This window comes from Mustelus asterias, chromosome 8, assembly GCF_964213995.1.
Source record: "Mustelus asterias chromosome 8, sMusAst1.hap1.1, whole genome shotgun sequence".
Lineage (NCBI taxonomy): Eukaryota > Metazoa > Chordata > Chondrichthyes > Carcharhiniformes > Triakidae > Mustelus > Mustelus asterias.
In genome coordinates this window covers 31,206,402-31,232,588 of record NC_135808.1, presented here as the reverse complement: position 1 = coordinate 31,232,588, position 26,187 = coordinate 31,206,402, and the positions used below count along the sequence as shown (strand labels likewise).

Sequence of the window (26,187 nt, the reverse complement as noted above, 5' to 3'; positions counted from 1 at the left end):
TTGCTGGGATTTGTAATATGGATTGCATTTTCCGAGAGACCAGCAGAGCCTCTCCCAGTGGAAGGACAAGAGCTCCGGATCGGACAGTTGGTACACTCACACTGGAATCTCTTCAACTTGCACAGCAGTCTATGTTCAAATGCATGATCTCACGCCAAGAGCAAGGGAAAAATGACAATTGATCAGCCCTATATTCTCAGCCCCCATCCCCTCCCCACCACATCCTCCGCAACCCCCCTACCACCACCACCCCGCCCCCTCACCATTTAATGCCAAGCCCCTTCATTGGTGCTGTTTCCAGTCTCTCAGTTGTGAGATGAACTATTCTCTCCGTCCTTTGAAAGGGCAGTTAATGCCACACCATCAGAGCAGCTCTGTTTTCATGCTTAACGTACTTTCCAGGGGAGAAGAAAGGGAAGAGTTTCTCAGTGAAGGTGTCAGTGAAAGTATGGAGCACGGACATGTCATCGCCATTGTAAAAAGTCACCTGTCCCCCCTCATAGTCCAGGTAAACCGTGATGGTCCTGGGATTCACACTGGGGGTCAGGGTGACCGATGGGCTTTCTGTGGCTACGTAGCTGCCATCGTTGCTCAGAGATAAAGCCCAATAACCATTCTCAGACCCCAACTCTATCTTTCCCTTCCGATTGGCCGACTCTTTGGTTACACCCAGGACCCACGCGGTCTTGTCCCTGACCTCCACCTCCCAGAAGTGTCTCCCTGAAGTGAATCCCTCTGATGCTAGGACATACGGAGCCTTGTCAAATCCCTTTGTGTTATTACCAGACATTTTTATCTTGATGGTGGAGCACACTGTGGTCTGGTCTTTGTTGATCTTGAGGCTGTGATGTGCTGTGCTTTGGTCCAGGGTCAGGGAGGCTGGGCCTGTGGGAAATGAAAAATATGTAAATATTTTAGACAGGGGAAGGTGGACAGATATCGTTACAACTGGACTCGCCATTCATCCCATCATTTCTGTATTGGCAAATACTACAGACTGGGTATGGTATGCAATTAGTTATATTCCCAGACTCCAGTGAACACATATTACAGACTGAGTACGGTGTACGGTTAGATATATTCCCAGACTCCAGTATGTACAATGAACAGATATTTTAGGATCCCAATCTAATTCTTGTCCAATGATTCCCACCGGAATGTGCAAGTGGTTGCATGTCAAATCAGAAGATTGGCTCAATAATAGTGCTGAGATTGGGTTCCAGACCCGGGATTGGCAGTGATCCGATTTCTGCTTAAGCCATTGGAACGTGCCTGATAATATCCAAGTTTCGACTGATTAATGGCATGGGCGGGTTAGAGGCCTTTATGCCATCCAATGAGTGCTGGGAACATGGCCACATGCAGCCCCCTGACATAGGACAGGGTGGGAGATTCAGCAGAGGAATAGTCTTGTGGAATCTCTGCAGAAATCCAGGATGTGCGCAGTTTTTAGGCCTGCAACATGGAGTGTTTCATTTTTAGTTAATGGGTGGCATTTTCTGCACCCAAGTAGGGTTTTTGCAGCACTGGAGGTGGCAGTGGGATCTTCTGGTCCTGCCATTGTTCCTACTTGGGTGCAGAAAATGCCATCCATTAACTGAAAATGAAACGCTCCATCTTGCAGGACTAAAAACTGCACACATCCTGGATTTCTGCAGAGATTCCACAAGACTATTCTTCTACTGAATCCCCTGACCCTGTTCCATGTCAGGGGTTTATCCCGTTGTTCTCATCCTCGACCTTCGGGAATTGGGACCGGAAGGTCTAGTCAGCGGGAATGGCTGGAAAATCCCACCCAATGTCTCCAAACCTTGTCCAGCCCTGCTGTGGCAGGTTCCCGTGATGGATGCCGCCAGCCATTCCAACCTCCATTGACATCAGCAGGATTGGAAGATCCCACTGGTGGGACTGGAAAATTCTGCCAGTGGGAGGGGCTGGAATATCCCACCCCTTCATAGGTATCATTCTTATTAAATACCAGTCTCCCACTCCTTGGCATGGAGGAGCTGTATATTTGGATATATGTTGCCATGTTATGAGGGCGAGGGGAGAAGTGGATGAAGGGCCAAAGCAGCCCCTGGTTCAATGAGGACTGACTGAGGTCTCGCCAATGCAGTATCAGTGTGATGTGGGCAGGTAATGCCAACCACTGGCGATAGAATGAAGCCCAGCCAGGCACATACTGTCTGGAAGGAGGGGCCGAGCTAGTCAGCACTAGGGAGCAGGAGTCGGGGGATGTGTGGGGAGGTGGAGTGCGTGTGGGGGAGGCTGCGTCGTCAGAAGGACTTGGTCCCAATGTCAGCAAAGGTTTAGTGACTGCTGAGGGTCTCGGAGTTCCTCTTGGCCCTCAGGTTCTGGCACTGCTTGGTCCCCTTCATACAACACTGCTGCAGCCTAAGCCCCCCTCGGTGCCCATCTCTGTCTCTCCCTCCTGCTCCTTATGCTTCTCTATCTCACTGGTGGCTGTGGCTCCAACTGAGAACTCAATGTTTGTTGCCAGAACCCTGGGAGATGGCCAGGAACAAAACCAAGCACTCAGCAGAACCCTCCACACCAGAGGAAAGGCCTCCGATGTAAATAATCTCAAACAGGATAGTCTTACCAATCATATGAGCCCTCCTGATGATCACTAATGTGTCAATGGCAAAGCTGAAACTCTGCTCAGGTGAAGATTTCAGTCCTGCCCAAACATGTTTTACCATGAAAAAAATAATTCCCTGCATGGCACAGATCACACCCTGAAGGCATTTCATTTTCTTCCAAACCTATTGCTGCTGTCAGTTAGGCAGGTACCAAACTTAATTACAGGTTAAATTCACACATAGATAATGGAGGTGTGTTTTCAACTGTTCGCCCTGCCGTATAAGGTATTATTACAAACCAGCACAATGATGTTGGAAACAGCCTGACAACATCACGCCCCAGGCTGAGTCCAGTGCTGTGGGAATCAGTCCCACTTGTGGAATATAAAATTCTTCCCAATGTCTTTTAACCATCTTTCTTGACTCACTCAGTCTTCACCCACATAAAGGGTGGAATCTCAGTTAAATATATATTGGTTGGCAATGAGTGTGATTTCTGATCATGGGTGGAATAGCTAGTTCCTCTGGATAGACTTGGATATTTAGGTGCATTGGCTGTGCTAAATTGCCCCTTATTGTCCAAAGATGTGCAGGTTAGATGGATTCGCCATGGCAAATGCGAGTGGTTATGAGGATATGGGGATAGGGGAGCGGGCCTGGATAAGATGCTCTTTCAGAAAATCGGTGCAGACTTGATGGGCCGAATGGCCTCCTTCAGCACAGTAGGGATTTTATGAACCTGGCGCTGCTAATCTCAGAGCATATCGCAGAGCAGAGACCGCATGACACCCACACCCCCCACACCGAACTTCTACCTAGTTGTGTTAAATGCTGGTAGGCACTCTGTTCTCTACCCCTCAGAACCTTCAGCCTCCCCCACAGGTGATGTACACCCCCGCCATGAGCCCATCATTTTTTCAGTGCTCGCCATGTCCTCTTGATGCACCTTCACTGCCCCATTCCACTCACCCAGTGATGCACTATTTTTCGAACTAACTAAATTGCAGAGTGGGTCGAAGTGGGTGAGGGCTAGGAGATGCCTACCCTACCTCCCACCCCCACAAACACCTGAATTGGACCTGCCTCCTCAGGAGTGTGTGGCGAATTCTTGAAACTTGCACCTTTGTGCCATGCCAGTGAAAATTGCCAGTGCCAGGAATGGGACTGGGATTGCTGAAATCAGGTCCCAGCATCACTTTGAAAGGTGCCCAAAGTGGGCCAGACTTCACAAACAAAATCTGGGCCAAAGATGTAAAGGTAAGGAAGGTATGATGAATGTTTATAAAACACGCAAAAATTGCATGATATTCAGGTTCAGCTGGAGTGTTGTGTCTCCATTTGGACTTCAGGAAGGACAACATTAGGAAGGATGCGATTGTTTTAGGGATGGGTGCACAAAAATGTTTCTGAGAACGGATCAAGGGATGAAAGACTCTGGTTCCGTGGATAGACTGGAGAGGCTAGGCTGGATCTCCTCAGGGAAGGGAAGCTGAGGAGGAGATTTAATAGAGATTGTAAAATCATGAGAGAATTGAGACAGAAAATGAAGCGAAGTGGTTCCATTTCTGGTGGAGTGGAGAATCAGTGGGCACTGATCCAAGGTGACTGGGAAGAGAAACATCAGTGGAATGTGGAGCACATTTTTTTATGCAGCAAGTGGCTTGGATCAGGAATGTATGACCTGAGTTTAGTGGATTCCATTGTGGTTTTCTAAAGAGCATTTGGATAAGTACCTGAAGGGCTGTTTGCTGGACATTGCCGAGGAGGTGCGATTGGGAGGGGTAGGTGGTGTTGCAGGTTGTTGTGAGTGTGGCGATGGGGTTTGGGACAATGGTCGTGGCACCGGAACAGTTCTTTCAAAGAGCTGGCACAAATGCAATGAGTTGAATGGCCTTCTTCTGTGTTGTGTCCATTCATTGACTCCTAGGATTCTAGACACAGCTACAGGCAGCACCTTCAGGAGAGGAGGGGAAAAGAGCAGGAGACACTACAGAGAGTGGACCACACACAGCTGTGGAGTTTCCTACCTGGAGAGATGGCCTGTTTCATTCCCTTCCACACTGTGTAGAGCAATGGGCCTTGAAATTCTGTGTATTTCTGTCTTTGAAGCAATAGTATTGACTCATCTTCTTCGCCTTTCTCTGCATCTTCCCCATTCTCTTCTTTGTCCAGGTTCCTGTGTAAATGGGATTGATTTAATCACTCTCTGCTGGATATAGACTGTGGTCACAGTGTAAAACCCTGTGAGAGTTTGGATTAGATACTCACCTTTCTCTCAATCTTTTCAGTTCCTGTGGGACAGAGAATCAAAAATGTTTTAATAAATACACACGCTGCTGTTTACATTGTAATTTTCAATGATGTAGAATCAGTGATTTTAATAAAATGTGGAGGGATCTGGGTGGAGTTTTCATTGACGGGTTCCATTGTTGTGAAACCAGGTCAGTTATTCCCCCACCCACAAAATACATGGGACAGAGTTTTCTCTGCTGCAGAACACTTTGAAGGTTCACAGATCAGTTCCTCTTATTTCTGATCTTGATTTTCCCGTAAGAAACTAAGCTTTCTCAGCATTGTTCCCCTTATCCCCGAGTCCACATTCTTTGACCTTATTCATTAATCTGATATGTGGGATCTCCTAATCTAGTTTCAGTTATCCTGCACTTAGTGAGGTGCTATCAGTGTGGGGCAGTCTACTCAACACTCCTGAACTCAATCCTGACTCATACTTGTCTTCAGTTAGACTGCACATTTTTCTTTTATTCGTTTGTGGGACATGGGCGTTGCTGGCTGGCCAAAATTTATTGCCCATCCCTCATTGCCCTTGAGAAGGTGGTGGTGAGCTGCCTTCTTGAATCACTGCAGTCCATGTGCTGTGGGTTGACCCACAATGGTGTTAGGGAGGGAATTTCAGGATTTTAGATCCAGCAACTGCAAAGGAACGGTGATATATTGTCAAGTCAGGATGATGAGTGGCTTGGAGGGGAACTTGCGGGTGATGGCGTTCCCATGTATCTGCTGCCCTTGTCCTTCTAGATGGAAGTGGTCGTGGGTTTGGAAGGCACTTTCTAAGGATCTTTGGTGAATTGCTGCAGTACATTCTGTAGATAGTACACACTGCTGCTACTGAGTGTCAGTGGCTGAGGGTTTGTATGTTTGCGGATGTGGAATTGCTGTGATGGGGTTTGAGTCCTATTATAAAATGCTGTTTACAATCACACCAATAGTTTGAGAATTGGGTTATAAAGGGTCACCTTGAGAAAGGAGATACTGTCTTGCTGCTCGATATCTGAATGAAGGTTGGTTGTGTCCGCCTTAAGTGATGTTTGTCCGTCTTCAATTTTTTTCAGATTCTCCTCCATCAGTCGCTTATCTTCCCCCTTTTGTTTCCTCAGCTCTTCGATGAAATGTTTCTCTTTGTCTTCAAGATATTGATGGAATTTGGCAAATTGTGCTGAGATGTCTTGCTCCAGAGGCCCAGTGAGTTGCTATGACAGTGAGAGAGATTGTTTAAACAGCGGGTTGTTAAAGGGTTGCAGTGTTGAAAGGGATCTGAAGTCATACTCACCTCCAGTTCTGAAATCTCCCTCTGTTGCTGCTGTTTGAATTCACTTTTGCTTTGATTTTTATTCTCCATGGAATCCAAGGATAATTTCATTTCATCCTAAAAATGGAATCAGATCTCAGCATGATCCATTGTAATGTCTGCTGTTATATCATAAACTGTAGGACAGAGCTTTTAACCAGATAGTGGTTTTATGGTGTGCATTAAATTTGCCTATATGTAAATATTGTAATGAAAAGGAGTCCCTATAGTTAATGCAACTATTGTTGGACCTATAGGTTGAAAAACCCTAAGTTCCTGATAGATTTTATCCTAGAGTCTTAAAAGAAATGGCGAGTTAGTTAGTTGATGTGATGGTTTTAATATTCCAAAATTCACTCGATTCGGGAAAGGTTCCATTAGATTGGGAAATAGAGAATGCAACTCCTTTATTCAAAAAGGGAGGAATCTAGACCAATTTACTTAATATCTATCATAGGGAAAATGTTAGAAGGTATTATTAAAGAAATTATAGCAGGGCACTTAGATGAATTTGAGGTAGTCTGGCAGAGTCAATATGGTTTTGTGAACCATAACTGGTGGATGTACTATACTTAGATTTCCAGAAGGTCTCTGTTAAAGTGACACATCAAAGGTTATTATGGAATATAAAAGCTCATGGCTCAGTCGTAACAATGGCTTAGATAGAAGATTGGCTGGCTACCAGGAAGCAGAGAGTAGGCATAAATGGGTCTTTTTCATGTAGGCGTGATGTAGCGAGTGCTGTGCCATGGGGTTCAATGCTGAGACTTCAACTGTTTACAATTTCTATCAATGACTTGGGTGAAGGACTCAAGATATGCTTGCTGCATTTGCTGATGATACAAAGATAGGTAGTTGCACAAAGAAAGTAAATTGTGAAGACATAAAATTCGGGTACAAAGTGACATAGATTAGTCAAGTCAATGGACAAAGTTCTGGCAAATGGCATATCATGTTGAAAATTGTGAAATTGTCCAGTTTGGCATGAAGAATTTAAAAGTATACTCCCTAAATGGTGAAATATTGCAGACCGCTGAGATTCAGAGAGATCTGGGTGCCCTAGTGCATGAATCACAAAAGGCTAGTTATATAGGTACAGCAAGCTCATAAAATGGTATCATATATTGAGGGGAATTGATTACAAAAGTACAGATATTATGCTTCAGTTATAATGGATATTGGTGAAAACATATTTGGAGTACTATGTACAGTATTGGTCACATTTTAAGAAAGGATGTAAATGCATTGGAAACAGTTCAGAGAAGGTTTACCAGACTAATACCAGGAATGATAAAAGCGAATTACTGCGGATGCTGGAATCTGAAACCAAAACAGAAAATGTTGGATAATCTCAGCAGGTGTGACAGCATCTATGGAGAGAGAATAGAGCTCATGTTTCGAGTCTGAATGACTCTTCTTCAGAGCTACGAGGATTGGGAGGGTTGTTTGATGAGGAATGGCTGGACAGGCTAGGCTTGTATCCACCAGAGTTTAGAAGAGCAAGAGTCAGCTTTATTGAAACATAAGATCTTGAGGAAACTTGACAGGAATGTGGAGAGGATGTTTCCTCTTATGGGAGAATCTAGAACTAGAGGTCACTGTTTAAAAATAAAGGGTCACCAGTTGAAGACCTGGATTATGGAAAAAATAACTTCCCTCAGAGGGTTGAGAGTTTTTCGAATTCTCTTCCTCAAAAAGGTAATAAACAATAACATTCTATTAGTTTTGCTAATTGCTTGCTGTACCTGCATACCAACATTTTGTGATTCATACACTAGGACACCCAGATCACTCTAAACCTCAGAGCTCTACAATGTCTCACCACTTCGCACTGCAATTGCTTCTCTTCAGATACATACCCAATGCTCTTTTGTAAACCTCAATGGAATCTGCCTCCACCAAACTCTCTGGCAGTACATTCCTGATCCTAAACACTCACTGTATAAAGATGTTTACCTCACACCACTATTGTTTCTTTGAATATTTTTAAGACAGATGTTGATAGATTTGTGAAAAGTAAAGGGGTTGATAGGCTTTCCAGGGTAGGCAGGAATGTGGGGCTCAGATTAAAAATCAGACCAACCATTCGTTTATTGAATGGGGGAGCAGGCTCGAGGGGCCAAGTGGCCAACTCCTGCTCCTAATTCAATTGTTCATAAATTTGTGTTGTGCTGCAACAAATTTCAAATAGTTATTAAATGTGAAAATTGTAATGAAACTGATTTCCAATTGTTATCCAATGTGAATATAGTAATGAAACTGATTGTCACCAATCCAGTCCCTCCTTCCTGTAAACAGCATCCCCTTACCTTATACTTTGGAACTGCGTTCTGAATTGACATGGCTAAACATGGTGGAGAAACTACACAACTGACACATCCTCCTCACAGAACAGGATCAACTTCTCCCCGTGTTCCTCACAGAGAAACTGCTCCCCCTCGGTGTCCCCATTCAGCTTCAGTGAGGTATAGAGAGGTCTGGGTGTTTTAGTACATGAATCACAAAACGCGAGCGTGCAAGTACAGCAATTAATTAGAAAAAACTATTAGAACATCATCATTTGTTGTGAGAGGAACTGACTACAAAAGTAGGGAGGTTATGCTTCAGTTGCACAGGGCATTGGTTAGACCACATCCAGAGTGTTGTGTACAGCATTGGCCTCCTTATTTAAGGAAAGATGTAAATGCATTAGAAGCAGTTCAGAGAACGTTTATTAGATGAACAGCAGGAATGAGTGAGTTGCCTAATGAGCAAAGGTTGGAGAGGTACCCGATGGAATTTAGAAACATAAGAAATCGAAACATTTAAGATCCTGAGGGGTATTGACAGGGTGGATGTGGAGGGGATGTCTCCTCTTGTCAGAGAATCTGGAACTAGGGATCACTATTTAAAAATAAGCTGTGGCTCATTTAAGACAGTGATCAGTAGGATATTTTCTCTCAGAGGGTTGAAAGTCTCTCGATTGCCTTCCTCGACAGGCAGAGTCTTTGACAACTTTTAAGGCAGAGCTCGATAGTTTCGTGATAAGCAAGGGGATGAAAGGTTATCAGGGGTAGGTAGAAATGTGGAGTTGAGGTTACAATCAGATCAGCCATGATCTTATTGAATGGTGGAGCAAGATTGAGGGGCCAAGTGGACTACTCCTAATTCGTGTGCCTGTATGTTCTCCCTGTGTGCCTCACAGCAATCTGGTTCTAACAGGGAAGCAGTGAAATGGTTCCAGAAACAAACCCATCTGTTCCTCTGCGAGATAGCAACCATTTGGTTATCCACCCCCATTAGCACACAGTTCCACTCCACAAGCAACAGTAGTCGCTGCTGAGTGACCCCCCTCGCCAGTCCCCTTACCTTGTATTTCTGCTCTGCGCTCTGGAGCGACAGGAGCTCGTGGTCCGAATGGGAGCCTGAATCTTTGCAATCATCACAGAGCAGCATCAGATCCTCCTCACAGAACAACACCAACTTCTTCCCATGTTTCTCACAGTGAGTCTGCTCCTTTGCCCGCTTCAGGTTCACTTCCAGTTGCCGAGCTTCCGCACAGAGATCAGCCAACACCCTGTTACTGGTCATATTTCTCTGGGGGAGAAGCTGCTGACATTCCGGGCAGGCCACAGTCTCACCCTGCTTCTCCCAACACTTCTGGATGCAGGATTTACAGAAGTTGTGCTCACAGTCCAGCCGCACCGGCTCCTCAAACAGAGACTGGCAGATGGAGCAGGTTAAATCCTTGGTCAGGTTGAGGACCTGTTCTTTACTGACAGCCATCTTCAGGTGGAGTTCCTTGGTTAGACTGCGCACATGAAGGTTCGTTTCTTTCCTCCTCACCCCGGCTCACTGTGAAACTCGCTTTGCGATCTCTTCCTTTTTATAGAGACACTGGTCAGCCGGCAGGATTGACTGACCAATCATTATTCTTTTAATGTCGAACTGCGAATCTCAAATCACGCCCAAAGGGTTCAAAACTGGGTGGCGACAATTTTGTGGATGCATGTCAGGTGAGCGGGCTGGAATTTCAGCTCAAACACAAATGGAATGTTAACCGCCCCTGCTTTGACCAAAATTCCATTCGTTCCACACTTACTGCAGCCTCGAGGCAAGAGTTCTTGCAAGGAGTGGATGAGTCCTGGAGACTTTAAGGTTAATAAACCAACTTCTCTTTAACTTGCTACAACTCACCTGGCAGGGGCAAGTCAATGATCAGGTAGGGGACGAGGCTAGCCCATTGCACTAGGGGTGTACCATGCCTGCGATTGTGGTTTTACCCAAGCTCGGGTAGAGTAAAGGGTCAAGGTAGCCAATGAGATTTAACCGAGGCTTTACCTGATGCAATTTTTCAAAGCCATCTCGGACTTTTAGCTAAGGTGAAGCGTTAGATCAAGACCGGAAGGGGGTACAATGCCTCATCTGTCTGCTTGGATCTTGTTTTATCGAGCCCGAGGTGGGATGTAAATTCTTGTCTTGTCGGTTTGGATTTGATTTGTGGAAATCATGATCGGTTTAATTTGAATTGGCTTTTCTGATTAGAAATAAAGTACTGAATGATTTATAAGAAACAGACTTGCCAAGTTTCTTTCTCATATTCGTTCATGGGATATGAGCAACGCTGGGTCAGCCAACATTTGTTGCCCATCGCCAATTGCCCTTGAGAAGGTGGTGGTGAGCTGCCTTCGTGAATCACTGCAGTCCCTGTGTTGTCGGTACACCCACAGTGCTGTCTGGAAGGGTGAAAGCTGTAGCAAAAAGGGACTTGGGTGGTCCTTATTCAAGAAACCCAGAGAGCTAGCAATACAGGTACAGAAGTTAATGGGGATGGTAAATGGAATGTTGGCATTTATTTCAAGGAGGCTGGAGTATAAAAATGAAGAGGTGTTGCTGCAATTGTACAAGGTACTAGTGAGGCCACAGTTATGATACTGTGTACAGATTTGGTCCCTTATTGAAGAAAATATATATTGTCATTGGAGGCAGTACAGAGGAGGTTTACTGGGATGATGCCGGATATGGAGGGATTGCCATATGAGGACAGATTAACAAATTGGGACTGTGCTCCTTGGAGTTCAGAGGAATGAGAGGTGGTTTAATTGAAACATATAAGATTCTTAGAGGGTTAGACAGGGTAAATGTTGGGAGGGTGGTTCTAATCATGGGAGAGAATAGGACCAGAGGGCAGAGTTGCAGAATAAAGAGGTGATCATTTAACATAGATTTCGGGAAGAATTTAATCCCTCATAGAGTGGTGAATCTTTGGAATTCTTTACACAAGGAAGCTGTGGAGGTTGAGTCCTTCAACATATTCAAAGCTGACATCGATAGGTTTTTAATCATTTGGGGAATTAAGGATTACGGAGAGAAGGAAGGAAAGTGGACTTAATGAATGTTAGATCAGACACGATCTTATTAAAGGGTGCAGCAGATTTGAAGGGCTGAATGGCCTCTTTCTGTTCCTATTTCGTATGGTCCCTAGATGTTGAGCTAGCAACATTAAGGGACCGCAATCTATTTCCCAATCAGGGTGGGGAGTGACCGGAGGGGAACATCCAGGTTCCCAGGTATCTGCTGCCCTTGTCCTTCTAGACAGTAGTGGTCATGGTTTTGGAAGATGCTGTATAGGAAGCCTAGGTGAGTTCCTGCAATGCATCTTTAGATGGTGCACACTGCTATCGGTGCACACAATGGTGGTGGAGAGAGTGAATGTTTATGACGGGGAGCCTAGACTCTGACCTGTCTTGTAGCCATGATGTGGAGATGCCGGTGTTGGACTGGGGTAAACACAGTAAGAGTTTTAACAACACCAGGTTAAAGTCCAACAGGTTTATTTGGTAGCAATGCCATTAGCTTTCGGAGCGCTGCTCCTTCGTCAGATGGAGTGGATATCTCACTCCATCTGATATCCACTTCATCTGACGAAGGAGCAGCGCTCCGAAAGCTAATGGCATTTGCTACCAAATAAACCTGTTGGACTTTAACCTGGTGTTGTTAAACCTCTTACTGTCTTGTAGCTACAGTACTTATAATGGCTTACCCAGGTCAGTTTCAGGTCAATGCTAACCCCCAGGATTGTTGATAGTGGAGGATTCAAAGATGATAATGCCAAGAGGAATGTCAAGAGATTCTATTCTGTTGGGGATGGTCATTGACTGGCACTTGTGTGGCATGAATATTACTTGCCACTTGTGAGTCCAATCCTGGATATTGTCCAAGTTTTGCTGCTTTTGGATATGGACTGCTTCAGTATCTGAGGAGTTGTGAAAGGTGTTGAACATTGTGTAAACACCAACAAATATCCTCACTTCTGACCTCATGATGGAAAGAAGGTAATTGATGAAGCAGCTGAAGATGGTTGGACATGTAAACTTTTCAGACTTGTCTTTTGCTTTGATGCACTGGACTCTTTCATCAAGGGGATATTTGTGGAACCTCCTCCTCTAGCTAGTTGTTTAATTGCCCACAACTATACAGGCCACATGAACAGAGTGGGAATGGAGGGATACAAAAGAATGGTCTAGTTTGGACCAGGGAGCGGCGCGGGCTTGGAGGGCCGAAGGGCCTGTTCCTGTGCTGTATTGTTCTTTGTTCTGTGGCAGAACTGCAGAGCTTAGATCTGAAACATTCTTTGTTGCATCACTTAGCTTTGTTCAGCAAATGCTGCTTATGCTGTTTGGCATGCAAGCGATCCTGTGTTGTGGCTTCACCAGGTTGACATCTCATTTTTAGGTATGTCTGGTGTTGCTCCTGGCACGCACTCCTGCATTCTTCATTGAACCAGGGTTGATCCCCTGGCTGATCCCCTGGCTTGTTGGTTATTGTCGAGTGGCAGATATGCCAGGCCATGAGGTTACAGATTGTGGTTACATACAATTCTGCTGCTGCCGCCTGCAAGTATTGAGTTGCTAGATCGGTTCGATATCTATCTCATTTAGCACACTGTTAGTGCCACACAACACAATGGAGGGTATCCTCTTTGTGAAGACGGGTCTTTGTCTCCATAAGGACTGTGCAATTGTCACTCCCACTGATACAGTCATGGACAGATACAACTACTGTAGGCAGATTGATAAGGATGAGGTCAAATATGTTTTTCCCTCTTGTTGGTTTTTCTCACCACCTGCCCCAATCCCAGTCTCGCAGCTATGTCCTTTAGGAACCGACCAGCTCAGTCTGTGGTGGTACTACTGAGCCACTCTTGACGATGGACAGTGAAGACCCTCACCAGAATACATTATGTGCCTTTGTCACCCTCAGCCCCTCCTTAATGGTCTGGAATGGGGGGGTGGGGGTGAGTTAATAGGTTGTGATGAACAAAGCATCGTAGCTGTAAGGGACAGCTCGGATGATAGGATATTGGTATGTAGATAGGCTGGAAAATTGGGCGGGGATCCTGGATTCAGGATTCAATCCTGGACTGGGGAGCGGCGCGGGCTTGGAGGGCCGAAGGGCCTGTTCCTGTGCTGTATTGTTCTTTGTTCTTTGTTCTTAAGTAATGCTCAACATGGAGGAATATTGATGCATCAGCTGATAGCGAGTGGGATGCTACACGTTAGTCAACAAGAGGTTAGTTTGCTGATATTTGACTTGGTGCCATGAGGCTTTATGAAGTCCAGAGTCAATGTTGAGGACTCCCAGGACAACTCTGCCCCCTGCCCCCCCCCCCCCCCCTCCCCAACTGTATAACACTGTGACCGCTCCTGGCTCTGTCCTGCCAGTGGAACAGGACAAAGCCAGGAACGGTGATGGTGGTGTCTGGGACATTATCTGTAAGGTACGATTCTGTGATTATGACTATGTCAGGCTGTTGCTTGGTTAATCTATGGAACAGCTCTCCCAATTTTGGTACAAGCCAAGGGTCAACAGAGTTAAGCTTGTCATTGCCATTTGTGGTGTTATATAGTTAAAAGGGTTGCAGGTTGCTGTTGTACTTTCAATTTATACTCTGTACCAGGAAGAGCTTCTGGAATAAATCTGTTGGTTGTTAGTTTGAATTTACATGTGCAAATCATGCCTTTTTCTTTTGTCTAAAACCCACAATCCCTGACAAAGTTAATACCTTGGTTGATGCCAGGTTGTCCATCTATTTTCATTCCTGATAAACTTTCTAGAGATTGTGATTGAGTTGCAACAGAGTGCATTTATGAGCCAAGCACATTGTTGTGGGTCTGGAGTCATGTGTGGGCCAGAGGCCAGACCAGATAAGGATGGCACATTTGTTAAATCAATAGAGAAGCAATGGCAGACATTTCAACATAATAATTCAAAATACTCAGAATAAGAATATTTCTGCTGTAAAGAAAAATTCCAAAGAAAAGAACCTCCATCCATAGTTAACTAAAGAAGTTAAGGAAAGTATCAAACTTAAAGAAAAGACACATAACTGTGCAAAGGTGAATGGCAGGTCAGATGATTTGACACAATATGAAAAACAGCAGAAAATGACTAAACATTAAATCAGGAGAAAGAAATTAGAGTATGAGAGGAAGCTGGCTAGGATAGATAAAAACAGATAGTTTCACAGAAGATGTGGAGTGAATAGAAATAAGAAAATAACAGATGAAATGAGTCTCTCCTGCTCTTACTGCCAGCCCTTGGAAGGATTTAGCAGGTTGACACACTCAACATGTCTGACCATGTTATGAACGCACCTTTCTTGGCCATCAAGTTGTGGCTAGGACATGGCCCCGGACCCACTCAAAGGCAGCTTGACCTCACTCGAGAAGTCTGCCTTGAGTTCAGTAATCGGAATATTTTGTACACGTATAAAACACTGACGTTGAGTGGAATCCGTAAGCAGTGTTTAAAAATAATCTGGAAAGCCTTGATGTGGTTGGGGAATGGGAGAGAATAAAGCCCACACAATCAGTAATAGCGAGTAAGAACCTGCATACACACATTCTCTGCAGTCTTACTCGTTTTCTGGTTCTGAGGGTTTTTTTTATTCAAAGTGTTTTCCAGATGCTGTTTTCTGTATGTTCTTGGTAACCCTGTTACTTTTCTTCCCCACCATCACCCTGCAACTACCATATGACCTCAGTGCTGTGTGGGTCATACAGCGCAGGTCCCTCGCGCTGTGAGGCAGCAGTGCTAACCATCGTGTCACCATTCTGTCCTCAATGAAGTGTGCACGTGTGGAATGGGTATATGTATTCACCTCAAATAGTGTAAACATGTGTGTCATGTTGTAGCTGTTTAGTGAGTGCCGAGCTGCTGCACGTGGGCATGGCTGCCCTGTAAGCAGCAGCCGGGAATGGAACCATCAGCGCCCTCCAGAGTTCCACCGCCATCTTCTGGAACACGAAGCCGGCCGTTGTCATTAAGCCTCTCATCCAATCTGAGTGTGACCAGCCAAATGGGTGGGACTGGGGCAGCAGCTCCTGAAGGAGAATGGGCTGGAATTTCCGAATAAAACCATTAGTCTCACACAATTCAAACAGGACAAGCCAATGAGTAACAAATAAAAGTGCAAATCAAACTCAATTGCTTGTGCTGCATATACAAATTGCCAAGTTTTATGTCTTGGGTCCATAGTAAAAACTGAACACCTCCATAAGATGCATCATGACCGTTCACTTCCTGCCCTCATTTGCTCCACTCTCTCTCTTGCCCTGCCTCTCTACAAGCCACAAATCATTCACAGTCTCCCTTTCTCCGATGTGTTGTGGGAGGGGAGTGGTGGGGTGGAATTCCCACCACGGCAGATGGTGAAATTTGAGTTCACTAAAAGTCTAGAATTAAAAAATCGAAATGATGACCATGAAGTGATTAGCGTAAACCCCTCCTTGCTCAGGTCCCGCATGGGAGCCTGATCAAGAAGGCAAGAGCCCACGAAATCAAGGGCAATTTGGCAAATTGGATCCAAAATTGGCTCACTGGGAGGAGGCAGAGTGTGATGGTCAAAGCAAAAGCAGAAAATGATGGAAAGTCACAGCAGGTCTGACAGCATCTGTGTGGAGAGAATAGAACAAACGTTTCGAGCCTAGATGACTCTTCATCAGAGCTGTGATGGTCAAAGGTTGTTTTTATGACTGGATGCCTGTGTAGTGGCTTACTACAGGGATTGGTGTTGAGTCCTTACTGTTTGTAGGGTACATTAATGTTCTGGATGTGAATGTGGGTGTATGATCAGTAAGTTCGCAAATACCACAAAAATTGTTGGTGTGGTAAATAGTGAGGAGGAAAGCCATACATTACAGGGTGATATAGATGGGCTGGTCAGATGGGCAGAACAGTGGCAAATGGAACTTCACCCTAAAAAGTGTGAGCTGATGCATTTTGAGGAGACAAACAATGCAAGGGAATTTACAATAAACAGCAGGACGCTGGGAAGAGCAGAGGACCAGAGGGAACTTGAGATGCATGTCCAAAGATCCCTGGAGGTTCAGGACAGATAGGTAAAGTGGTTAAGAAAACATATGTGATACTTGCCTTTATTAGCTGATGCATAGAATATAACAGCAGGGACATTATTATGATGAAGCTGTATAAAAGGCTCGTTAGGCCATAGCTAGAATGTGTGCAGTTCTGCTTGGGACATTATAGGAAGGATGTGATTGCACTAGAAAGGGTGCAGAGGAGATTCACCAGGATGTTTTCCATAGAGTGGAGAAGGCTGAACTGGGACCTGATATAAGAGACAGAGACAGGTTAGATAGGAAAAACATTTCCCCTTAGTAGAGGGGTCAATAACCAGGGGGATAGATTTATGGTAAGGAGCAGGAGATTTAGAGGGGATTTGAGGAAAAACTTTTTCACTGCTTGAAAGAGTGGCAAAGGCAGGAACCCCCATAACATTTAAGAAGCATTTAGATGAGCACTTGAAACGCCATAGCATAAAAGGCTGTGGACCAAGTTCTGGAAACTGGGATTCGAATAGATAGGTGCTTGATGACCAGCACAGACACAATGGGCCGAAGTTCCTCCTTTTGTGCTGTAAAACTCTATGACTGTATGACTCTATGAAGCTAGTCATAGGTTGTTGCTTGTCTGCAATGTATCACTGTTGAGCTCAGTCTCATTTTTCCCTGCTTTTGCCCTAAGCTCTGACCACATTGCAGTGATTTGGGTGGGAAAATGGCGCCAAACTTCACAAAGAATCTGTTTTTTTACAGGTTTCTTCTAGATTTTACTGGTTAGATACTTCTTCCCAGACCAGTCTGCAGTATATAGCTACAGTGATAATGAATCTTCCTGTCTGTGGAACCAACTTCAAGTGAAACAGCCTGCAGTTTGCTGTTTAATTTCATCTCCTGTTTAAAGCAATTGTTTCAGCAATTTCTTTTAATTAAGTTTTCCCAGATTTCAACAATCTTCCTGGGACTCAATGTCTGCTGCCTGGACCATAGTGCAATACCAGAATGAAGACACGGTGTGCATAGAATCACGATAAAGCCGCAGAATCTTTACATGTGGTGATACTACGTATACTTCACTTTCACATCAGCTGTTTTCTCAAGCTGGATGTAAAGGGGTTGAGGGTTATGTCTTTCTCAGGCATGTCACCGAAACCATACTGTCACTAACTGCCACCGTGTTACATTCTTCTGTTGTTTGATCTAAATATACTAATCATACCCAAGGATTGATGAAACAATAATGTGTATTGTTTTTCTGAAGACAAAATGATGGATGTAGTTTACATAGATACAGATTACAGATAGATTTAGAAGGATGCTAAATATAGTACATCTGGGTCAGAATTCTCTGGCCCTTCACATTGGCGGAACTCTCTGTTCCTGCTGCAGTGAATGGAGATTTAACTAAGCGCCAAGTTCTCCATCCTTGTTTGTGCCAGCAGAGGGGTGTGATCGGCCAAAGAATTCCCATCCTGATTTCTACCTTGTTGCTTGATGACTGACTCACACATCATGGGGCTAATACATCAGGTCCTGTCGAGGTATGCAATGATACGCAGTAGTTTTGAGATGCGCAACCTGAAAGGTATATGCACATCATGTCACAATCACAGCCCGAGATCGCAGAGCATGGAACACTTACAATTCACTCGCCCAATACTCTCCAGCATTTACTACCAGGACCCTTTCCCAGTTCAGTTTCCTGTCATATGTTAATGTGTGAGTTCTGCAACACTTATTCATCAGGGGACACACTCTCCATACTTTGAAACAATAATTTAGGAATCTACGGTTCAGAATGACGCAGTTTAAGAGGGGCGGCATTTTCGCCCTCATTGCATGATCCAGGATGGAAAAAAGGGAGGAGTTTCTCAGTGAATGTGTCAGTGAAATTGTGGAGAACGGACATATCATCAGCATTGTTAAAGCTCACCTGTCCCCCCCTCATAGTCCAGGAAAACTCCGATGGTCTTGGGCTTTATACTCGGAGTCAATTGAACTATTGGGGTTTCCGTAGCTCCGTAGTCATGCCCATTGCTAGGCCATACAGCCCAGTAACCATGAACAGGCCCCATTTTTATCATCCCTTTTCTGTTGGCTGATTCTTTGGCCACACCCACTATCCACCTAGTTTTGTCCCCGACCTCCACCTCCCAGTAGTGTTTCCCTAATGTGAAACCCTGTGACCCCCGGACACCGACAGTCATATCGAATCTCTCGCCGTTATCTGGAACCTGTAATTCTGTGTCGCTGCATCTCACACTGGTCAGGTCCTCAGACAGGATGAGATTACGATGTGCTGTGTTTGGGTCCAGGGCCAGTGGGGCTGGGACTGGGGGAAATAAAAAAGAGTTCCTGTCAAATATTTTAGACAGAAGAAGCTGGATGGACACTAGTTAAGATCAAAATAATCAGATAAAAGCAAAATACTGCAGATACTGGAATCTGAAGCAAAAACAGAAAATGCTGGAAAATCTCAGCAGGTCTGACAGCATCAGTGGGGAGAGGATGGAGCCAATGTTTCGAGCCTAGATGACCCTTTGTCATGATCAATCAAGATCAGTTATCTGTATAACTGGACTCAACACGCATTCCATAATTTATCTTTATTTTTTCAAGGGACGAGGACCTTGATTGCCATCCCTAATTGCCCATGAGAAGATGGCGGTGTGGCTCTCTTCTTAAACCGAGGCAATCTTTCTGTTGTATTTTGGTACAACCGGGTGGCTTGTTAACCCATTTGAGACTGCAATTATGAGGCAACAAGATTGCTGTGTGTGTCACATGTAGGCCAGACCAGGTAAGGATGGCAGATTTCCTTTCTGAAAGGATACTAGTGAACAACATAGGTTTCGTGACCATGGCGAATGAGATTAACTTTCACCGCAGTAATTTCATGATCACATTTACTGAGGCTAGCTTTTGGATTGCCCTCTTTTTGAATTTTAACACAAGGATACTTCACAGTTCACAATATTTCCACCTTTTGTGTAGTCGGCAAATTTTAAAATTGTGCCCTATGCAACAAACCTTGGTGATTAATGTATTTCAATGACAGCTGGGTCTTGGGCAATGTTCTAATCCTGCTCACCAACCAGTTAAGGAAGAAACCAGAGCCAATCATCACTTGTACCAGATTTATTAACAGATTGAATAGTTACCTCCTGATCCACTCTACTCCTGTACGGGGAAATGCCTTTTCCCATGTGTTCAAGTACCCTCCGATCAACTGTATGTACTTACCCTGGATTCCTTTACTTCTCTTTATATCAAACTTAACAGTTAACATGCACAAACAATGCTTCATAACAAATCAAAGGGAAAAAAGTAATTTTCTCCATATTCTATGCAATGCCTCTCTTACAGGGCATCCAACAATTTCTTAGTTTAAGCACTTGTAGGGCGTGGCACAGTGGTTAGCACTGCTGCCTCACAGCGCCAGGGACCCGGGTTCGATTCCAGCCTTGGGTCACTGTCTGTGCGGAGTCTGCACGTTCTCCCCATGTTTGCGTGGGTCTCTTCCGGGTGCTCCGGTTTTCTCCCACAGTCTGAAAGGTGTGGATAGGTGCATTGGCCATGCTAAATTCTCCCTCAGTGTACCCAAACAAGCGCCAGACTGTGGTGACCAGGGGATTTTCACAGTAAGTTCATTGCAGTGTTAATGTAAGCCTATCTGTGACACTAATAAATAATCTTCAACTTCTTTTTTGGAGCATAGAAATAGGGGCATGAGTAAGCCATTCAGCCCCTCAACCCTGCTCCGCCATTCAAATGGATCATGGCCGACTTTCTACCCCAATGTCAATTCCCCACACTATGCCCCTATCCCTTTATGTCTTTAATATCTAGAAATCTATTGAAGCTTGTTTTGATAATCCTCAATGACTGCTCCCCCACTGACCTCTGGAGTAAAGAACTCCCAAGTTTTACCAACCTCTGGGTGAAGAAATTAGAGTTAGGGTTAACCCAAAACCTAATCTCAGGACCACCTCTTATCCTGAGACTGTGACCCTGGTTCTCGATACCCCCAACCACCAATCAGTGGAAACATCCCCCCTGCATCTACCTTGCTGAACCCTGTAAGAATGTTATATGTTTCAGAGATAGCCTCTCAAGCTTCTAAATTCAGGAGAATGCAAGCACAGTAGCCTCGATCTCTGCTTATAGATCAATCCTGCCACCCCAGGTCAGATGAACCTTCATTACACTCCCTCTATGGCGAGTCTATCCTTCCTTAGGTAAGGAGACCAAAACTGTACGCAATACTCCAGGCGGGGTCTCACCAGGGATCTATAGAATCGCAGCAAGACACATTTACTCCTGTGTTCAAATCCTCTTCTGGTAAATACAAACATAGCAGTTGCTTTACTAATTGCACCAATATTCCAGCTTTCAGTGACTCATGAACAAGGACACCCAGGTCCCTTTGGATAACAACACTTCCCAATTTCTCACCATTTAAAAAATACTCTGTGTTTCTCGTTTTCCTACCAAAGCGAATAACTTCACATTTTTTTCACATTATATTCCCTCCATCAAATTCTTGCCCACTCCCTTAGCTTAACGTAGATCTCTTTGCATCCTCCTCATAATTCACATTCCGATGTAATTTCCTGATTGCTACATTATCATTCCTGTTTGGAGGCCGATAACAACTCAAACAAATGTTTTCTTCCTCTTGTTGTGTCTTAGCTCCACCCAAATTAATTCTGCATCTTGATCTTCCGATCTAAGATCCTCTCTCACTGAGGTACTGATCTCACCCTTTATTAACAGTGCAACCCCACCACTTTTTTGCTTTTTGGATATCCTTCCGAAATGTTGAAATTTCAGTTCCTAGCCTTGATCACCCTGCAGTTATGTCTTCATGATGGCAATTAGTTGATATCTGTTTACTTCTCTTTGAGCCATCAATACCTCTACCTTGTTGTGAATGCAGTGTGCATTCAGATAGAGTGCTTTTAATTTTGCCTTTTTAACATTTTTATGCATTTTGACCCAATATGATGTTTGCCCTTATTTCTGCTGTCTTCCAATTTCACCTGTGAGTTTTCTTCCTACCATTACCAGCTTTGCTTCTCTGCTATCTGAACTCACTCTCTGGTTCCCATTCACCTGCCAAGTTAGTTCTAACACCCCCCAACAGCACTAGGAAATCACCTGACAAGGGTATTGGTCCCAGTCTCAGGTGTAACCGCTCTGTCTTATACAGGCTTCAGTTGCCCTGAACTGTGCCTCAGAAATCTAAAACCTTCCCTTCAGCAGTGCACTATCTCTCCAACCATTCATTTGCTTTATTTTCCTATTTCTGTACTCATTGGACTGTGGCACTTGGAGTAATGGGTGGAATTTTCCGGTCGTGCTCGCCCCAAAACCAGAAAATCCCACCCGAGGTCAACGGACCCCCCCCTCCCCAACGACAATTTCCATGGCAGGTGGGAGGGAAAAATTCCCCCCAATATTTTTATTATTCTTTCAGGGGATGTGGGTGTCACTGGCTGGCCACCATTTGTTGCCCATCCCTAATTGCCCTTGAATTGAATGGCTTTCCAAGCCATTTCAGAGGGCAGTTAAGAAAGAGTCAACCACATTGTAAGGACGGCAGATTTCCTTCCCAAAAGGACATTGGTGAACCAGATACATTTTGTTTTGTGACAACTGACAATGGTTTCATGGTTATCATCAGATTTTTAATTACTGCGCTGGAATTCTCCAGTCTCGCACATCCTGCACCCACTGCCAGCAAGAATGGAGAATGTGGCACTTTGGATCATTGGTTCTGTGCAGAGTGTATATTGGGTGAATGGACATGGAAATTCCATTGCTTTGTCTGGACAGTATGAGGGGCCAAGGGACTGAATAGTGGAGTATAGTTTGACATGGGGGATACGAGAGGCCATGGGGTGGCGGGTGCCGGGGCAGACAATGGCATGAGAGTCTGTGGGCTCTTATGATCCTTGACCAGACCTCCAAGTTGTTGACAGGATCTGGTTAGGGACCAATGTTTCGTTCAAATTACTTGATGTTTGAGATTTTTAAGATACTTGTCTTAATAGAGCCACAAGATTCCCCAGTGTTTTGAACAAACAAAAATAAACTTTACCATAGAAGGTCAGAAAGATGAAACAATTTAGAATATTTATCCTAACCTCTAACATTGAGGGTGAGTATGAGATACATATGAATAGGAAAATTGTGGTTGAACACACCTGCAAAATAGATGACAAATGTGACCAAAACAGATTCCATGAATTTCTCCACAGTACGCACAGATGTTAGTCACACTGTGTGTCAATCATTCCCACTGAGACTCTGGACGGTTATTTTACAGTTTTTTGTCTAAGTGCCGGGTGGACTTGAAACTGGGAGAGTTTCAGTTCTGCTTTTTGGGCATGTTTTTAGGCGTCCCATATGCACTCTGGCTGCAAAATTTTGAGCGAGTCTGATTCTCGCTGCAGAAGCCTGTGGACGGGACTGAAATAAGCCCGAAATCCTGCAGCTCCGATTGGAGGCTCCAGCCGCGCATGCGCCACAAAAAAGAAAAATGCAGCTTCCCTGACAGATCCCTCCCAGGCCTTCCCCTGGCCCCACGGACATTGGACCCCCCCAACATTACTGACCCTCTTATTCCTCCACACCCCACCATGCAGACTGATCGCGGTTACCTCCCCACCGGTTGCAGGCAGAGTGATCACAGCCCATCCTCCCCCCCCCCCCACATCCCCTCCCCAGCAACACAGCCCCCTCCATCCACCCCCCAGTAACACACACCCAGAATGCATGCAGTAGTGACCAAATACACAGCTGCTTGAAAAGTCCTGAGGCTGCAGCACTGCTATTTCAAAGGGTGTCCAGCACATCCCCACCTGGAAGAGTGCTGCGTGCACTAGGACCCAGCAGCATGCCAAAGACCTCAGGTCAGTGCTGAGACCTGGGTCCATGCTGCAAATCGGACATCGGACCCGGTAATCAGCAACAGACCTCCCACCCCCCACACACGCGCAGGGCCCTCCTGACCCAAAACGCAACATGGCCACCACGAAACAACCCCCTGTGAGCATCACGGAGCTGTCCAATGGTAGGCACTCAGCTCCTCACTAATCCTCATTGATGGAGTGCCACAATTCGACTTTGACAGAGCATGTCTGTTCCAGACAGATCCAGCTGGGGAGGGCGCAGTGGTAAAGACAGGCGTGCTGCTAAATTGGGACGTGCAGCCTGCTAATGGATTTGAGATGCATGCAAAAATATTTAATTTGACGTCACACCCATTTTGGGCGGGGTCCTGAGCGCACCGGTTTTTTGGCCTTGGTAAAGTGGGAATGGGCGCGAAAATGGACGCAGATTGCGCTGATCACCTTGTGCCCGACTTTACCAATTTTCCGAGCCCAAAAATGGGCGCAATGTGATGATAAAATACCGCCCCATTTCTCTCTCATGAGGGTTTTCAATTGTCACCATCGAGGTGAATTTGGGTTTCTTAGTTGGGGCTTTTAGAGAAGCGGGTTATGGGTAGGGGAGGGACAGGGAGCTGGAGGCAGTTGGATGGTGGAGGAGAATAGGTTGTTGTGGTGGGGGCATGCGTAAGACCTTTTGAAATTAGGTGCCAAAAGGTTCCCTCATCTAGACTATTGACCAGCACATGTCTGATGGGTTGTGAATTATGTTATATTAAAAAGCTGCTTCCACTTCACGAAAAATTCTCAGTGTTTGGAGATGCCTATTCCTTCAATGGAACCCAGCCAGATTAGGAGTGCAGGGTGCCAGACTCGTGATGCACACTAACCTTCACCCTTATCCCATCTTGACAAAAGTTGGTGGAGACAGTAATCCCAGAATCAGTTTCCCGCCCAACATGCTTTACAACGCCATGGGGTCTCACCGACTCTCTGGTCGTTCGGTACATCCAAGGCTGAGATAGACAGATTTTCAGTTCGGATAAGGGGGGAAAGTTGAGTTGAGGATCATCATTTCAAATCAGTCATGACATAATTGAATGGGGCGGAGCAGACTCGATGAGCCGCAAGGCCTTCTTTTGCTCCTACTTCTTATGGTTGTATAGTCTTATCATAGAAACATAGAATCCCTACAATGCAGGAGGAGGCTTTTCAGCCCATCGAGTCTGCAATGACTCTCTGAGAGTATATTGTCCAGGCCCTCTCTCCACCCGATGTCTGTAACCCCAAACATTTACCATGGCTAACCCACCTAATCTCCACATCTTGACACACGAAGGGGCAAGTTAACATGGCCAATCCACCTAACCAGCACATCTTTGGACTGTGAAAATCCAGCACTTAAACCTGCTTGCTAATGAAAGGCTTACAGTAGGATGTGGTGGTATCCTTTGATACTGGTTACAAGTTTCACATTTTGCACTAATCTCTTCTATGAACCTTATGTACTCTTCATCAACCATACCTCCACATTTCAGCAACATTTATTTATCTTTGACAAGAAGGTTGGGCAAATTGTTTCTGTAACTTTAAGACTATTTGTTTTTGTTTCTTTTTGACTCTTGTCACCTGATGTCACTAATATTTCTGTAACACTTTGGTCAGAAAGATCAGCTAGTGTTGGGGGGATAGTATATGGCCCTGATTGAATAAACTGCAGATCCATTGAGTTTACAAAAAAGAAATGCCTTATTATGCTCCATGTCCAATTTAATTTGTGACATTTTTCTTGGAAGGCTTACTCAGCAGCAAGGGTATCTTACATTAAACTACATCAGTTTTGATGAAGTGACTTACTCCAGCTACTTTGCATGGAATCACCACTCTTTTTAGTGAGCTCAATGTGTTTTCATCACCAAACCTAAAACAAGTGGAACTTTTATACTCCTTAACCTTGCATCGATGTTCACTACTAAATGAATCTTGGTGACATTTTAACTAATATGTTGCACACGTTGTTAGGTAGTGCAGCAGTATCCAACAAAACATAATTAAATAAATCTGTAACTACAACAGTCATCGCCAAACTAAAACTCCTTGTGATGAATACAATTCCTTCTGGTAGATCATTATCATCTACTTCAGTCTCAGAATTCTCTGTGGGATGTGTCATCTTAAGGATCCTGCTTGTTGCATAATAATACTTTGAGTCAGACTTGAAGCACCCATTAACTGTTTCCCAGGCGTTCCTGGTGTTCATTCACCTCTTATTGCTGTGATATCCAGCTCTACTAAAGGCGCTTTCATTCTCATTTTTCCCAGATGTAACTCTTCAGTTCCACTAATGCCTGCGCCCAGCATTTGGACAATCGCAAAATGCCACAATTGTCAACTCCTTCATCAATTCGTGACACCACCAAATGTTGTCATTTGTTCAAACCAGGCTACTGGAAAAGACTGTCTCCCTCGGAACACCACCGCTGCCAACGCTCAGCCAAATCTCCATTCACCGCAGCCAGACCAGAGAATCCCAGCTGCGGGTGAGGTTGGAGAATAGGGCAGAATCTTACCGCTCTGCCTGCCATGGGAATCGTAGTGGGCGAGGGGCAGACAATGGAAAGGTCCATTGACCTTGGGCGGGATTTTACAGTTCCAGGATGAGTGAGGTCGTAAAATCCCGCCCCATGTGTTTCACGGGCTCCCATAATTTTTTTTAAAATCTCGAGGTAATTGCAGTGTTCCAGGTTATTTACAATCACCCGCCAATTACAAAAACAATC

The 26,187-nt window shown here is 44.8% G+C and overlaps 1 protein-coding gene across 1 annotated transcript in view; it reads right to left on the bottom strand.

The window, feature by feature from the left end:
• Positions 1 to 262: 262 nt before the first annotated feature.
• The window catches only part of LOC144497701 (uncharacterized), a 39,072-nt gene continuing 13,147 nt past the window's right edge, over positions 263 to 26,187 (bottom strand). Inside the window, 9 exon segments of the mRNA XM_078219144.1 lie at positions 263 to 885; positions 4,610 to 4,758; positions 4,851 to 4,873; positions 5,837 to 6,070; positions 6,151 to 6,246; positions 9,517 to 9,998; positions 18,315 to 18,453; positions 18,455 to 18,903; positions 19,755 to 19,812. Coding sequence (XP_078075270.1) covers positions 350 to 885; positions 4,610 to 4,758; positions 4,851 to 4,873; positions 5,837 to 6,070; positions 6,151 to 6,246; positions 9,517 to 9,998; positions 18,315 to 18,453; positions 18,455 to 18,903; positions 19,755 to 19,812 — 2,166 coding nt within the window. The 3' untranslated portion in view covers positions 263 to 349.